The sequence below is a fragment of the Teleopsis dalmanni genome, chromosome X (genome assembly GCF_002237135.1).
Source record: "Teleopsis dalmanni isolate 2A chromosome X, ASM223713v2, whole genome shotgun sequence".
Taxonomy (NCBI): domain Eukaryota; kingdom Metazoa; phylum Arthropoda; class Insecta; order Diptera; family Diopsidae; genus Teleopsis; species Teleopsis dalmanni.
In genome coordinates this window covers 46,049,580-46,063,335 of record NC_051848.1, presented here as the reverse complement: position 1 = coordinate 46,063,335, position 13,756 = coordinate 46,049,580, and the positions used below count along the sequence as shown (strand labels likewise).

The window sequence follows — 13,756 nt, the reverse complement described above, 5'->3', positions numbered from 1 at the left end:
TTTATCAATTTTACATTCGTGAGAGGTAGTTTTAATAGGTTCAAGTTTGATATTGCAACTCTCAAAGATTTCTACTTTAAATCTGACGTATTTCGATCAACCAAAATCACCATTTTAATTAACAAAACGTCAAATTTCGTTATTTCGTTTATATACTGCAAATTCAAAACAAATTGTTTTATTTTTAAAATAATATAATATGCCGTTGAAAAAGTGAAAAATGAATAACAACGAAGCAGTATTAATTTGTGAATTGATTTTTAACATCCAGTTTGACGAAAAAAACTAAAATTAATGTCAACTATTATTTTCAATAAAGAGGTATTTTTGAACAGTAGTATATAACAACTATAAAATTTTATCATTTATTAATTAATTGAAGCTCTGGCCAAATACCCATCATCAGTGGTGTTGGTATTATTTTTTATATTTAATTATTCATAAATAATTATTTTAATGTGTATTTCTGAAATTTGAAATGAATTAAAGGCCAATGGATTGTATGAAACCCTGCTACGAAAACTTGAAATTAATATGAAAATAATTTGTACGACGCAAAACATAAATAAAAATAGCAAATGTTAAACACAACTTATGATTTAATTAATGTCTATTTAATATATTCATTAGGTACGTACGTTTACTGTTCAGTGCTTGCCAAATTCAAATAGAATTCTGAGTTTTAATGGCAATAAATGTTAAACGTCAACTGCATGGAATATATTGCCATTCTTAATTCAATGAAATTTATAAAAATAAATTTTTACTATAGACTAACAGATAATTCTTCGTTTCAATATAATAAAAAAAAACATATCAATTCGATACGTCCATTGTATCGGTTTTGAATACAGTTCCGAATAAATATATTCTATATACAATATTTACATTGCTTTGAAGTTTATTAAAATAATTTTCTTTGTTCTTCTTCAATAATGTTTATAATATTCGTAATAAAACAAAACTAAATTCTTTAAAAATAAACTAATTTTATTTTATCTATTATCTTAGTTCAATATCAAAATTTTATTGCTTTTTACAACTTTAACAATTTAATATTGTTGAATTGTAATTAATTCATTAATCAGAAACATATCAAAAACGAGTAATGTGTGAAAAATGTATGAATTCATATAATAAATGTTTTCGGCAGCTGTTAAGTGTGGCAAAAAACAGCAAGTTGCTTATTATAGGCATTAAGATATTGGCATCACTGTTGCAATCTGTCAAATGTTATGTTTTCGCAAATGGCAAATCTTGCATATGTGTATATAATGCAAGCCAATCAGATCTTATATAAAAATATATAATAAAGCTAAAGTTAAAAATTAAATTGAATAATGAACTAAAAGCAAATTTTGAAATTTCCTTTTACAACAAAATTAAAACTAGTTTAGAATATTTATGTCTTAATAAGTATTAACTTGTTAAGAACTTATAAGTTAAAAAATTTAAAGAGCTTTTCAATTATACTTTCCTCATGTACTTATAAAATTTGTTGTTTATATTTATGTGTGTATTTTCAATATATTTATTACCCATAATTTTGTATATTTTTAAAACATTTGATTTGCTGAATTTTCAAATTTGTAAAACTTTTTGATTTTGCTTGAATGTAAGTTATGGGAAATACAACCCTGTGTCTTCACGTGTACTTCAGAGGTCGCTGTTCAACTGTGCGAAAGAGACTTTTGACAATCAAATGGTGGACGCCATATTAGAAAGAAAATTAGAATTTTATGGATGTTTAACTTTATTAGAACTGCATTAATTCAAAATACAAGAATTTATGTAAAAGAAATAACTGAAAAATAATTGGCTTATAAGAGGGAATCTTTTACAAACAGTAAACATGAGTTTCTCTAGCGATGAAGTGAATTTTTTAGTTTACAGATACTTGCAAGAGTCAGGTGTGTCTCAGAATAAAATAATTTATATTTTAAGTGAACAGTTGCATAAATCAAAATACGAAATGTTTTCAAATTGTAGGTTTCTTGCACTCTGCGTTTGTTTTTGGGATAGAATCACATATTTCACAGAGTAATATCAATGGCGCACTTGTGCCACCGGCAGCTTTACTAACAATTTTACAGAAGGGACTTATGTATACAGAGGTGGAGTGGAGTGTGGGAGAAGATGGTGAGGTCGGTCGTCCAATAGAAGGGCTCAGTCTTATAGATGCTGTTATGCCTGAAATTAAACCAGTAAAAACAAAACCAGATGCTGGAAAAACAAGTTCCGATAGTGCCAGTTCAGCGGGCAGTGCGAAATCAGATGTAAAAGCTGAAAGTAGTGGTTCTTCAGCTGGAGGTTCAGCAACTACAGCAGATTCAAATGTTGCAGATACAACTGCAAGTAGTGGAAATAACTTAAATGGTGGTCCTACAGCTGGAGGAAATTCTTCAGCAAGCCAAAATAGTGGCAATGAAAATGCAGCATCAAAGAAAAATACTTCCGATGGTACTTCAAACAGTGGAAATTCAGAAAATATTGCTTCTACAACAACAAATGCCGCCAATGAAACTGGGCATCATTCAAGTGAAGTAGCACCTGCTACAGGTTCAAACACAGGTACTGGAGTCTCATCTGGTACTATGCCAGGAAATTCATCATCAGCGTCATCTACAAGTAATACACAGCATGTTGGTTCCTCTGCGCCTAACGCTGTCGTCGCTCAAGCAGTTAATGTTCCCGGTAGTACTGTTGAACCAATGGAGATCGATCAGACTATTGAAATTCCGGCATCGAAAGCAACTGTACTGCGCGGACATGAAAGTGAAGTATTCATATGTGCTTGGAATCCAAGTCGAGACTTACTTGCAAGTGGTTCCGGTGATAGCACAGCGCGTATATGGGATATGTCTGACGCTATGGCCTCGCCAAATCAATTAGTCTTGCGTCATTGCATACAGAAAGGCGGTGCGGAAGTACCGAGCAACAAAGACGTTACTTCTTTGGATTGGAACGTAATATATATAATATAATTTTTGTTTTTAATAGATTCATCAGTTTTGTTATAGTGCGATGGTACATTACTTGCTACTGGAAGTTATGATGGTTATGCTCGCATTTGGAAAACTGATGGACGCTTAGCTTCAACTCTTGGACAACATAAAGGGCCAATATTTGCTCTAAAATGGAATAAACGTGGTAATTATATACTTTCCGCTGGTGTAGATAAAACAACGATTATTTGGGATGCATCTACCGGTCAATGCACACAACAGTTTTCATTCCACAATGCACCAGCGCTTGATGTTGATTGGCAAACAAATGTTTCATTTGCCTCATGCAGTACAGATCAACGTATACACGTTTGTAAGCTGGGTGTAGATAAACCTATTAAAACCTTCCAAGGACACACTAATGAGGTAAATGCTATTAAATGGTGTCCGCAAGGTCAGCTGTTAGCTTCTTGTTCCGATGATATGACACTAAAGATTTGGTGTATGAAACGAGATCATTGCTGTCATGACTTGCAAGCACATTCCAAGGAGATTTACACAATTAAATGGTCACCCACAGGACCGGGCACACATAATCCAAACACTAATCTTATTCTTGCTTCTGCTTCATTTGATTCTACTGTACGTTTATGGGACGTAGAACGTGGGTCTTGCATACATACTTTGACAAAACATACTGAGCCAGTGTATTCAGTAGCTTTTAGTCCTGATGGCAAATATTTAGCATCAGGTAGTTTCGATAAGTGCGTACACATTTGGAGCACACAATCTGGACATCTTGTGCATAGCTATAAGGGCACAGGGGGAATTTTCGAAGTTTGTTGGAACTCTAAAGGCACAAAAGTTGGTGCAAGTGCATCTGACGGCAGTGTATTCGTTTTAGATTTAAGAAAATTTTGATCTAAGTCTCATTCTCGTAGATCTTACATGCATTAACGATAATCATTTTAATTTTATTTGACATTTAAACATATTGATCTTTTAATATAACATAAGAAGTACTGATTGCGGTCATGTACACAAAATAAAATATTTTTACATGATATTTTCTAACAAAATGACAAAAATGCGGGAGCAGATTTCCTAGTGACAAAAAAGTCATATCAAACTGGTTCATTTTCAATATTAACCGAAAGTATTTTATAAAATATATTCCTCAAACAAAAACATCAATCAAAAGACTCGAAATGATTTATCAATAATTAAATGGATAAATACTTTTATACGCTTTACGTATATCAAGATCTTATCTTCATATTTTTTAGTAAAAGTGTTATCCATCTGTCACCCACTGTTTTTTCCGCAAAAGGCGTTTTAACTAATAAAGCGTTTTTGTGCGTATTTGTCGAAAAAATCTGTGGGTAATGATCGAAAGTTTTGTAAAATAAGAATTTTGACGTAGTAAAACATTAGAAACTCATTAAGCAAAAAAAAAAAAATTAGACATCAAATTAAAAAATTTGTAATAAACCAAAATTTGGTATATTAATCAAGTTTTATAAATGAATCTTTTTCGAGATATTGCTGTCTTTTTGACTGAAGTTTGTTTTCGGATGAATATTCTTTATCATGCTGTATCTCGAATAATATTGAAAAGTGACCACTCATTATGTACGACTTCTTTAGTTTCTTTGACTAAGCAATCATCCGCATTTATGCTATTTAAAATAGTTTGGAAATATCCTGTATTAAAACCCATTTACACATGCTTGACAAGCACGATTTTTAGATTTGCAAACGCAGAAACATTTTGTAAAATAACACATTTACTTGATGATCAATCATATAATGATTAAATTAAAATAACTATTTGCTGTATAAATAATTTACCCAGATGCAAATCAATCTGAGGTATCAATAATTTTTGTCATATATTACAATCTAATATAATTAAAAAAGAAAAACTATAGCAAGTAGATTTTAATTACCAGAAATATAATATTAATGTTGTAATATATATATGTATGAATATATATTAGTGCGATATACGCGCATAAATGTTTGGTATTGTAACTGCATTTGTAGTGTATCTTAGACTTTAAACTCTTTAAAGTTTTAACAATTTTTTAAAAGTAAGATAATCTTAATGTTAAACTATTTAACACGAACGTTTTTGATGTAATTTAATAAATATAGCATTTCAGAGAATATCTGAATGCAACTGGAACGCAGCGCAATAGTTTTATTGTTCAGTGTTTGACTTGAAATCACTCAAACTACCACGAAGGAAAGAGTTCAAAAGATCCCAGCCTTCAGATTGTAGAAGACTTCCGATAAAATCAGATTCCAGTAAACAGAGGGTAAAATATAAAAAGCTTAGTAGTTGGATTTCCAAATTCATTAGTAATTTTAGTCCTGTATCAAGACCTGCAGTCGCTAATTGAACTCAAACACTAAAGTTTTAAAAAACTGTAACTCTGACACCATCATAGGCCCATAACCAACTATTTATGTAGCTACAATCTCATGCCTTCAATATATTAACCACATATTATTCACTACTGAAACTTACATTCAAGGTTTAACACCACAAATAAACACAGCGAACAAACGGATCAGCCGCTGCTCCACGCAGAAGAACAGTAATCACCGTAACACCGTATCCGGGTATCAATAGCGGTTAACCACTGCGAAACTCAGAAACACCTGAGTTTAGTCAAGCAATACTGGTAAGAGGAAGCAATATGCCCACTAGTTTGCTTCTTCAATAAGGCAGAACCTGTCGTGGTTGTGGCTCTGAGGGAGAGGAGAAAACTGTGTTTCAACTCATGTGCCAGTGTCCTTCTTTAGCTATGAGAAGATCAAAGGTCTTGGGGGCCCCTTTTTCTTACCGATCTGTTTGAGCTGTCATCTTGCAATATTAGAGACTTAGCCAAATTCATAGAACTATCAGTTTGGTTTACCTTTACCTAATGTGGGATAAAGGTCGTTGCGTTCGTCGTATACTGACCTTTTAGTCTATGTAACGCTATTCCTGTGGTGCCACAATGTGCCATTATTTGAGCTCAAGTGGGGTTTCTTGAATAAAAGTTGCCAATCTAATCAACCTACCTAACCACTGGGAATACCATTAGTATAAGCCTAACAAAGGACATGAACCTACCAACTGTAAACGTGTTAGCATAACACAATTCTTAAAAATAATTTCTGACATAGTTAAAGATAGATTAAATTTGGTTTTTAATGTCAATTATCATGGAAGAAACCACAGGTCTCTCTTTTAATAATTAATATTAATAAAACAATGCCATTGGGGTACAGCATGACGGCAGTCTATGTCCATAAGTGGATAACCTCACTTCATCTTAATAGATGGAGAGAGTTGAGCACTTGTAGACAGACCAAACTCATGTTACCAAAACCGTGTGCCAGAGAAGCGATAAAGGTGCTTAGCTATTCGCGGAGCACCCTAAGCTGGCTGACCTCACTAATTATTGCACATGGCAACTTCAAATATCACCTCAAAAAGATAACTCTTGCTGAGGAAGACACTTGCAGACTATGTCTAGAAGAAAAGGAGACAGCGGTGCATATATTGTGCCAATGTCCAGCACTGGCAAGTAGGAGGAAGACTGTCTTGGGACACCATTGGGTTGGTGACGACTTGGCAGGAAACCTCAAGCTAAATGAACTGCTTGCATTAACAAAAGATGTAGTTATGTGAACGGAAGCCACTCCAGCTTTAACTCAATAACAACATCCGAGAATCGAAGGACGAAAAAGGACCCAAGTCGTTTCGTGGTCTACTTCGACTAATCCTTCACTTCAGTGGGGCCACTTGTTGGATATATAGAATATTAATAAAAATTAATATTAAAAGTATTTTGAACAGCAGTGAATTGCGACAAAAAAAAATTTTTATTATTAAATGAATTTTTGGCTGACCATACAGCTGTTTATGGTATTTGGCAACACCCGAATTATACTCGATATAATTAATAAATAAATAATAACAAAAAAGTTTTTGTTGTTGTAATTCACTACTGTTCAAAACACGTTCTAGTTAAAAATATATTTCTATCTATATTTGTGTCTAATATGAAACCTTCATTAAGGCCTACCAATATCAACAGATATTAGAAAATTACTGACCGGTCCTGTCAATCGGAGTTTCCACAAAAATAGAAGACAAAGACAATTGATTGACAATTTGGAAAATGTTAAAAGGAATCTCTTTTTGCTTCGACATAAAACACTGCCTTTTAATATAAATTACATACCATATGTAGGCAGTGCTCCAGAAGCTATATGGATAATTTTTGGTGCAATTAGCATTGCTTTTTTTCACCCCGGGTGATATGAACGAAGTTTCCTATGCGATTTTATGCCAATGAGAAGCGAAATACACACACAAACACCTTATTTTGTTTATCTTTATTGGAGATATTCTATTAGTCATCACAACAAAAGAAATAAAAGCTTATTGTGGGCTCTAATATTATTATTATGTATATATAAATAAAAACTTATAAAATAATTGTAAAAACATTGTTAACTATATATAGGCTTTCGATCCTAGAGTTTTTGTTATTATTTATAATCAGCGTTCGATTCCTTGCTTACAAAAAAACTGGGTAATAGCAATAATTACAATTAGCAATAAAAGTAAACTATATTTAAATATTTGTAAAGATTCTTATAGATTTAGCTCATGCATGAATCACACTACACATTTAGAACTCCAAGACATTGTCCAGAAAACGTTCTTTGTAGAAACGACATGGCTCACGCTTGATTTCGCCTGTTTTTGTTGTGCCCTTGAAGAATTTAGTAAGTTTGGCACCACTATATTTGGGTTTCTCGCTCTCTGGCTCATCGAATTCGATATTGTAAGCCTTATCTGCTAAAGCGTTTTCGGCAGTTGACCAACTAAATCTCACTAAACGCGGAAAACCAAATACCGGATCAGTGTTCTCCGCTAAAAAACGTTTTGTTACTGGATCTCCCGGATAACCGCTGCCAAACTTATTGTCAGGTATTTTGATACCTTCAGGAAATTTCCACACCTTTAGAGCGTGATCGCGTGTTACTTTTGCACAAATACTAGCCGCTGAGACGATTGGATAAGTTGAATCTGCTTTTTTTGCAACTGTTATTTTAAATTGCGGGAAAATGCCCTTAAGTTTGTCTTGGTATTTCTCTGGTGGTCCCACAGTATCAACATAAACTTCAGCTATATTAACGCCTGCATCTATAGCGCGTTGTATAAGCCCAATTGCAGAATTCATTGAAACCTCATTAAGCGAACATTTTGAACGGCGATTCATAGAAGTACTTATTATATTTGGTGATATTATTTCAACGGACCAGCCAATGCAGGTTCGTGCATATTCCTCAGTATTTAGTTGAGTGAATATTTCTTCACGTTTCTCTTCAGTAAGTTGCTTAGAATCGGCACAACCCAAGTCCACTAAAACTTGAGCTTTACTAAGCGGACAATAGGCGATGCCATACACCATCGGCCCCAAAACAGGTCCTCTTCCGGCTTCATCAACACCTAGTAAACATGGTTCATTTGCACAAATTTGAGGTACATCCGATTCATATACATTATTCTGAGAGTTATCTTTTGATGCAATAAAAGATCCTAATGTTTCCAAGGATATTATTTTAGTTGCAGGAGCAGAAAAATCACTTTGCTCATTTGGACTTGATATCTTCAAATCTGCATCTTCTTCCATTTTAGTTGCAGATGTAGAAAACTCATTTTGTTCATTTTTAATTAATTCCTCCGGATCTGTTTCGTTTAAAGCATCTTGTTCCATTTTAATTGCAGGAGCAGAAAAATCATTTTGTTCATTTTTAATTGATTCCTTCGATTCTGTCTTGTTTAGATTTTCTTGTTTTATTATATTATTTTCCATCTCAAATAAACGTTTTCAACTGTTTTGATCTCACATGCAAAAATATTTAGCATTCGCATTTTTTTCCCGCCTTTTTGTTTTACTTATTTTGTTATTTGTTGTGATCGTTTTCTAAAACGTTCGCTAGGGTTACCAACTCTAGTGAAATGGAAAAAACATAATCAAATTTATTTTTTCTACATAAATAATTATCATTCCATATATTCAAAATGTATTTGTTTATAGCTATTTATGTATTGATATATTGTAAAATATAAAGTAATGCATTTATCAAAATAAGTTAACAAATTGTCCATTTTTAATTAATTTCTACAAATGGGAACGTTAAAGTTTGCTTTAAGCGTATTCAGACGTGATAAAGTCATTTTATCATTAGCCATAATTATTTGTTTCAGAGTTGTAAAAAAACAAAACATTAAATCTGGTTGAAACAAATTGGTACCACTTTTAAAATAGACCTATCATATTGATTTTGTTGTGTTATGTACAATATAAAATATAAATATTCTAAACACTAAAGATAATTTAATTTAAAGATAATTAATTAATATACTTTCTGTATACTTATTTTTTTATATTTTTTGCTTATAATTTAACGATTGTGTTTTATATTTATTCAGGTATTGCACTTTTTAATGAACACAAAATTAAAAATTCCTTAATAAATAATTAAGGAATGACTTCTTCACAATTACTAATCTCTCAGTCATCTTCACGAATTTTATTAAAGAAATTAATAATTTTATAATATTTAAATTTATTTATTAACACTCGCAACAGTTATAAATAATAAACAACTGACTGGAATTTTCCGCTTTCTTCCAGAAATCATTCACAATAGAACAGTTTTAAGATTTGGCATCATTGTAATTTGAGTGGTTTGGCTTATTCGTTAAACAGTTTCAGGAAAGTGGGCTTGTTTTTGACTTTTGTTTTTGCTTTGCATTTTAATATTTAAGCGACACGTGTTCTATTGAAGCATTCATATCAAAAGAATACGCCTAATATACATTAAAATCGTTTATTTTAAAAATGTTTTTATAGGAGTTTAGTTTTGGTTTAATATTTGGTTGTAATTTATTTTTTTATTAAAAAAACTCGTGTTTAATTATAGAATAAAACTTTATTATAGAATAAATAATGAATTAACTATTTGTGTTAATTGTATTTCTTTATATAGCACTTAATATCATAATTTTTTGAATTCTCTTGAGATCGCAGACATAACCTAACCTAATATCATCATTAAAAAAGCATTTTACTTACAAAATTGAATTCGTTGGTAAATAGTATTGTAGTTTCTTTTAAGTAGTAGAACAACTTCCAAAGGACGGACAGACCTTCGGTAACAATATGTGAAATTGTTATTACCGTCTGTCCATACTCTTATACTCCATATGCGCATACAATTTAATAAATACTGCAAATAATAACAAAATATCACAAATTTTTTATTAATGATAACTGATAAACAGTTTAAAACTTACAAAAGGTTTACACTATCGCAATTAACTCTGTTTAAAATAAAATTGATGTTTGTTTAGTCATTAGTTGTATTTTCCCTAAAAATATGTTTAAGAAAGTCCAGTCAAAATAACACAATTACAGAAAAATTGTTTTATTTATAGAATATAGCCATAGAACTTTCACATAAGTTAATGATGTGACAATATACAATTAAATGATAGCTAATTACATTTCACAAAATTCACAAAAAAGAATTTCACAAAAAAGATAATTATTAAATATATTAAATGAAAAATAAATATAACATAGCTGCTAAAAGTGCATTTCATTTTAATTCTTGTTCATATTTTAATAATTTAACAGATTCAAGTATTAATAAGCGTCTTATATAGCTTTATATTCCAAATGCCGTTGGAATAATACGTTGCCCTGAGGTAAAAGTCGAACAAACTTCGAAACGTCGTCGATATTTATATAGAGTACTATATAATAAATAATAACTAATTTACGATATTTTATTTTTTATTACATTAATCTTAAAAAAAAAAACAGAAACATTTAATAATTTTATTTTATTATTCATGGCTAATTGAATTGTTAAAGTATAAACACAAAATTTCCCTTAATTTGTGACCCTATCGCTAAATGAAATTCGTTAATAAAAAAGTTTGAACATAGATTAAAATATATTTTTAAACAATAAATTAAATTATTAACTATAATTCATTTTTTATACATTTTTAATAATAATTAATAAAATGTATATGAGAAATACAATTGATTTAGCGGAACTTTCAAAGTTTCAAATGAAGAGGTCGCTTTTCGATAATTTACGATAATTAGTAAATTTTGCACAAGACAATCGCATATAACTTCATGTGTTAATTTTGACAGCCGTTTCGTCTTCTTTCTTTCCGGTACGGGACGTTGTCAAGTGTGCTTGTTCTCTTAATCGAGCTAAGGCCGAATATATATTATAAATAATAATTTCTGGCGACTTGCACCATTAATTAATAAAACATTTTGGAAATATGTCTAACAAAGCCGAATTATCTTGTGTTTATGCTGCACTCATCTTGGTTGACGATGAAGTAGCCATCACTGTAAGTAAACAAAGAATGAAATCAAAATTCTTGGAGAATTCCATTAAAATCTCTTGCATCTTGCATTGATTCTGGCGGATTTCTTCCACTTGTTGTTATCATAATTTGTTATATTGATTTAAAAATAATATTTTGCAGGGTGAAAAAATCCAAACCATTTTGAAAGCTGCTAATGTCGAAGTGGAACCCTACTGGCCCGGTCTCTTCGCCAAGGCTTTGGAAGGTGTCAACATCAAGGACTTGATCACCAACATCGGCTCTGGCGTTGGTGCTGCTGCTCCCGCTGGCGGTGCTGCCCCTGCAAGTGACGCTGCTCCAGCTGCTGAAGCCAAAAAGGAAGAGAAGAAGAAGGAGGAAGAACCTGAGGAATCCGATGACGACATGGGCTTCGGTCTCTTTGATTAAACTGTTGTTGCTGCATTTGCAAATTGTATTTTGTAAAAATGTGTGCCTACGGCGTATTTCTGTTTGTACACGTTTTATTGTACAAATTTTAAATTAAAGCAACAATTTTTTACATAAACGTAAATAAAAGTGTTCTAATTTGAATTTGCAGTTTAGAAATGAACTAAAAGCCAGTCAATGTTGTTCCAACAATAAAACATTGATGGATTTAAAACTGCCTCCGGAGGATCATATAATGCAATGCAGTAATTTTTATGAATGCTGAGATCAAATTTGTTTATATTTTTCCATGAAGTGTTAATTTTGCTTTCCGACTAAAAAAAGGCTTAAAGTTAGTGGAATGTTTGCAGTGGTGGAATGCAAAAATTTTTTCTGCTTAGAATGCTGTTAATATATAAATAAGATATTAAATTGGATTTTGTCATAAGACTGTTTAATAATAGGTCTTGTAAAGGTGATTAATTATTTCTGTTAAATCATAATTTGTTGTTTGGAGAAAATGTAGATTTGATTTCTTATTTCGCGTCCAACAGCGCTGGTTTGATTACTTTTCTATTTGTTAAAAAAATAAATAAAATTGTGAAAAATTGGAAATCAGAGAAGTATAAAAATTTCTACTTAGAACGCTGTTAGTTTTGAATCATGGTATGGATGAAGGCATAAAGTTCGATATTGAAATGGAACTACATCATAATATGTGTATCATAGTGATTAATTCTATTTAGTTTAGATTTTATGTTTGCAGAATTTTTAGGTTCGATTTTTTATAGCTTCATCTGTTACAGTTTGGTTGGAAATTCCACTACATCCGATTAGAAAATAATTGCAAACAAAATAAGCTACTACTGTCCCATACAAATGTTGATACTTTAAATTTCAAATGTGGACGTAAAGTGTATAATTCAAATTAATTTATTGGCAAGTGCATTAGTTTTAAGGTAGAGTTCATATTAACATACTTCCGTTAAAGTACACACTATTATTACTTTCATATCAGAAATATTTATTTATTTAGGACAAGTGTTCAGTATTTCACATTAGAATATTTCACCATATGCGTTAAACCCTTAGGAAAAGCCAATAACAATAAAAAAATGTTTGCCTAATACCTCATGAAAACAAAACCAGCTGATAGTGATGCCAATCATTAATTATTTTCCAACTTGACATATAAAGGTAGCGACACAATGCGCTCTACCAACTAATCTTAAAACAATGACATATGAGTTGTCAACCAAAAAAGAAATGCCAATTTTATCAAATTTAATATACAAATAAACATTTTTATTGGTTCTGAGTGTTAAATTTAAATAATTGAAAAAAAGTTATATACGCAATGTAGTGAAGCCGTCATAAAATCGCCATTTAAATAAAAAGGAATATTTTATGAAGCTTTCATATTTTTTTAAATTAATTTTACTATTTTTTAAAATAGTTACTTATTATAAATTAGTATATTGTATGTGCGGGTTTGGAATTTGTTAAACACAAGTGTCAAGCCAATATTTAGCAATTGTCAACATAATGCTTATATATATTTTTTTTCATGTAAGAATTAAGCTACTGTTCCTGGATGCATTTAGTTGCACGAAAATAGACTTATATGGCGTTTACATTGGCCGAAAATGGCTCATTTTGAATGAGCCATTTGAAAGTGTTTACATTAGTTCTATTTCATTTGTTCTCATTTCAACAGTTGATTTTTCAACTTGCATATTGATTTGATTTTTGACCTGTGCCAAAAAAATGTTGCATGAAGGTTAAACATGCCTTCAAACCTTACATTAGAAACTTAAAACATATTTTTAACTTCGATTAATTACTTTTTGGGAAGTAAAAGTTCTAAAAAGCAGTGCATCGTTTTCAAGAAAATGCAACCACCAAACATTTGTTTATCTTTTTTTGTAAATATGTTAAAAACAGCTTTTTCAAACTGTCAAAATGCCATGAA

General features: G+C 31.1%; 3 protein-coding genes across 3 annotated transcripts; 2 read left to right on the top strand and 1 right to left on the bottom strand.

The window, feature by feature from the left end:
* Window positions 1-1,684: 1,684 nt before the first annotated feature.
* Window positions 1,685-4,668, top strand: LOC119688154 (F-box-like/WD repeat-containing protein ebi). The gene is made up of 3 exons (XM_038102816.1): window positions 1,685-1,910; window positions 1,990-2,966; window positions 3,021-4,668. Exons 1-3 carry the CDS (start codon window positions 1,853-1,855, stop codon window positions 3,864-3,866), a joined length of 1,881 nt encoding a protein of 626 aa, XP_037958744.1. The 5' UTR covers window positions 1,685-1,852; the 3' UTR covers window positions 3,867-4,668.
* A 2,798-nt stretch (window positions 4,669-7,466) lies between these two features.
* Window positions 7,467-8,875, bottom strand: LOC119688153 (ribonuclease H2 subunit A). The gene has a single exon (XM_038102815.1). The coding sequence runs from the start codon at window positions 8,828-8,830 to the stop codon at window positions 7,640-7,642; it is 1,191 nt and encodes a 396-aa protein (XP_037958743.1). The 5' UTR covers window positions 8,831-8,875; the 3' UTR covers window positions 7,467-7,639.
* A 2,326-nt stretch (window positions 8,876-11,201) lies between these two features.
* LOC119688151 (60S acidic ribosomal protein P1) lies at window positions 11,202-11,929 on the top strand. The gene is made up of 2 exons (XM_038102814.1): window positions 11,202-11,400; window positions 11,539-11,929. The coding sequence occupies exons 1-2, from the start codon at window positions 11,329-11,331 to the stop codon at window positions 11,803-11,805; spliced, it is 339 nt and encodes a 112-aa protein (XP_037958742.1). The 5' UTR covers window positions 11,202-11,328; the 3' UTR covers window positions 11,806-11,929.
* Window positions 11,930-13,756: the final 1,827 nt, after the last annotated feature.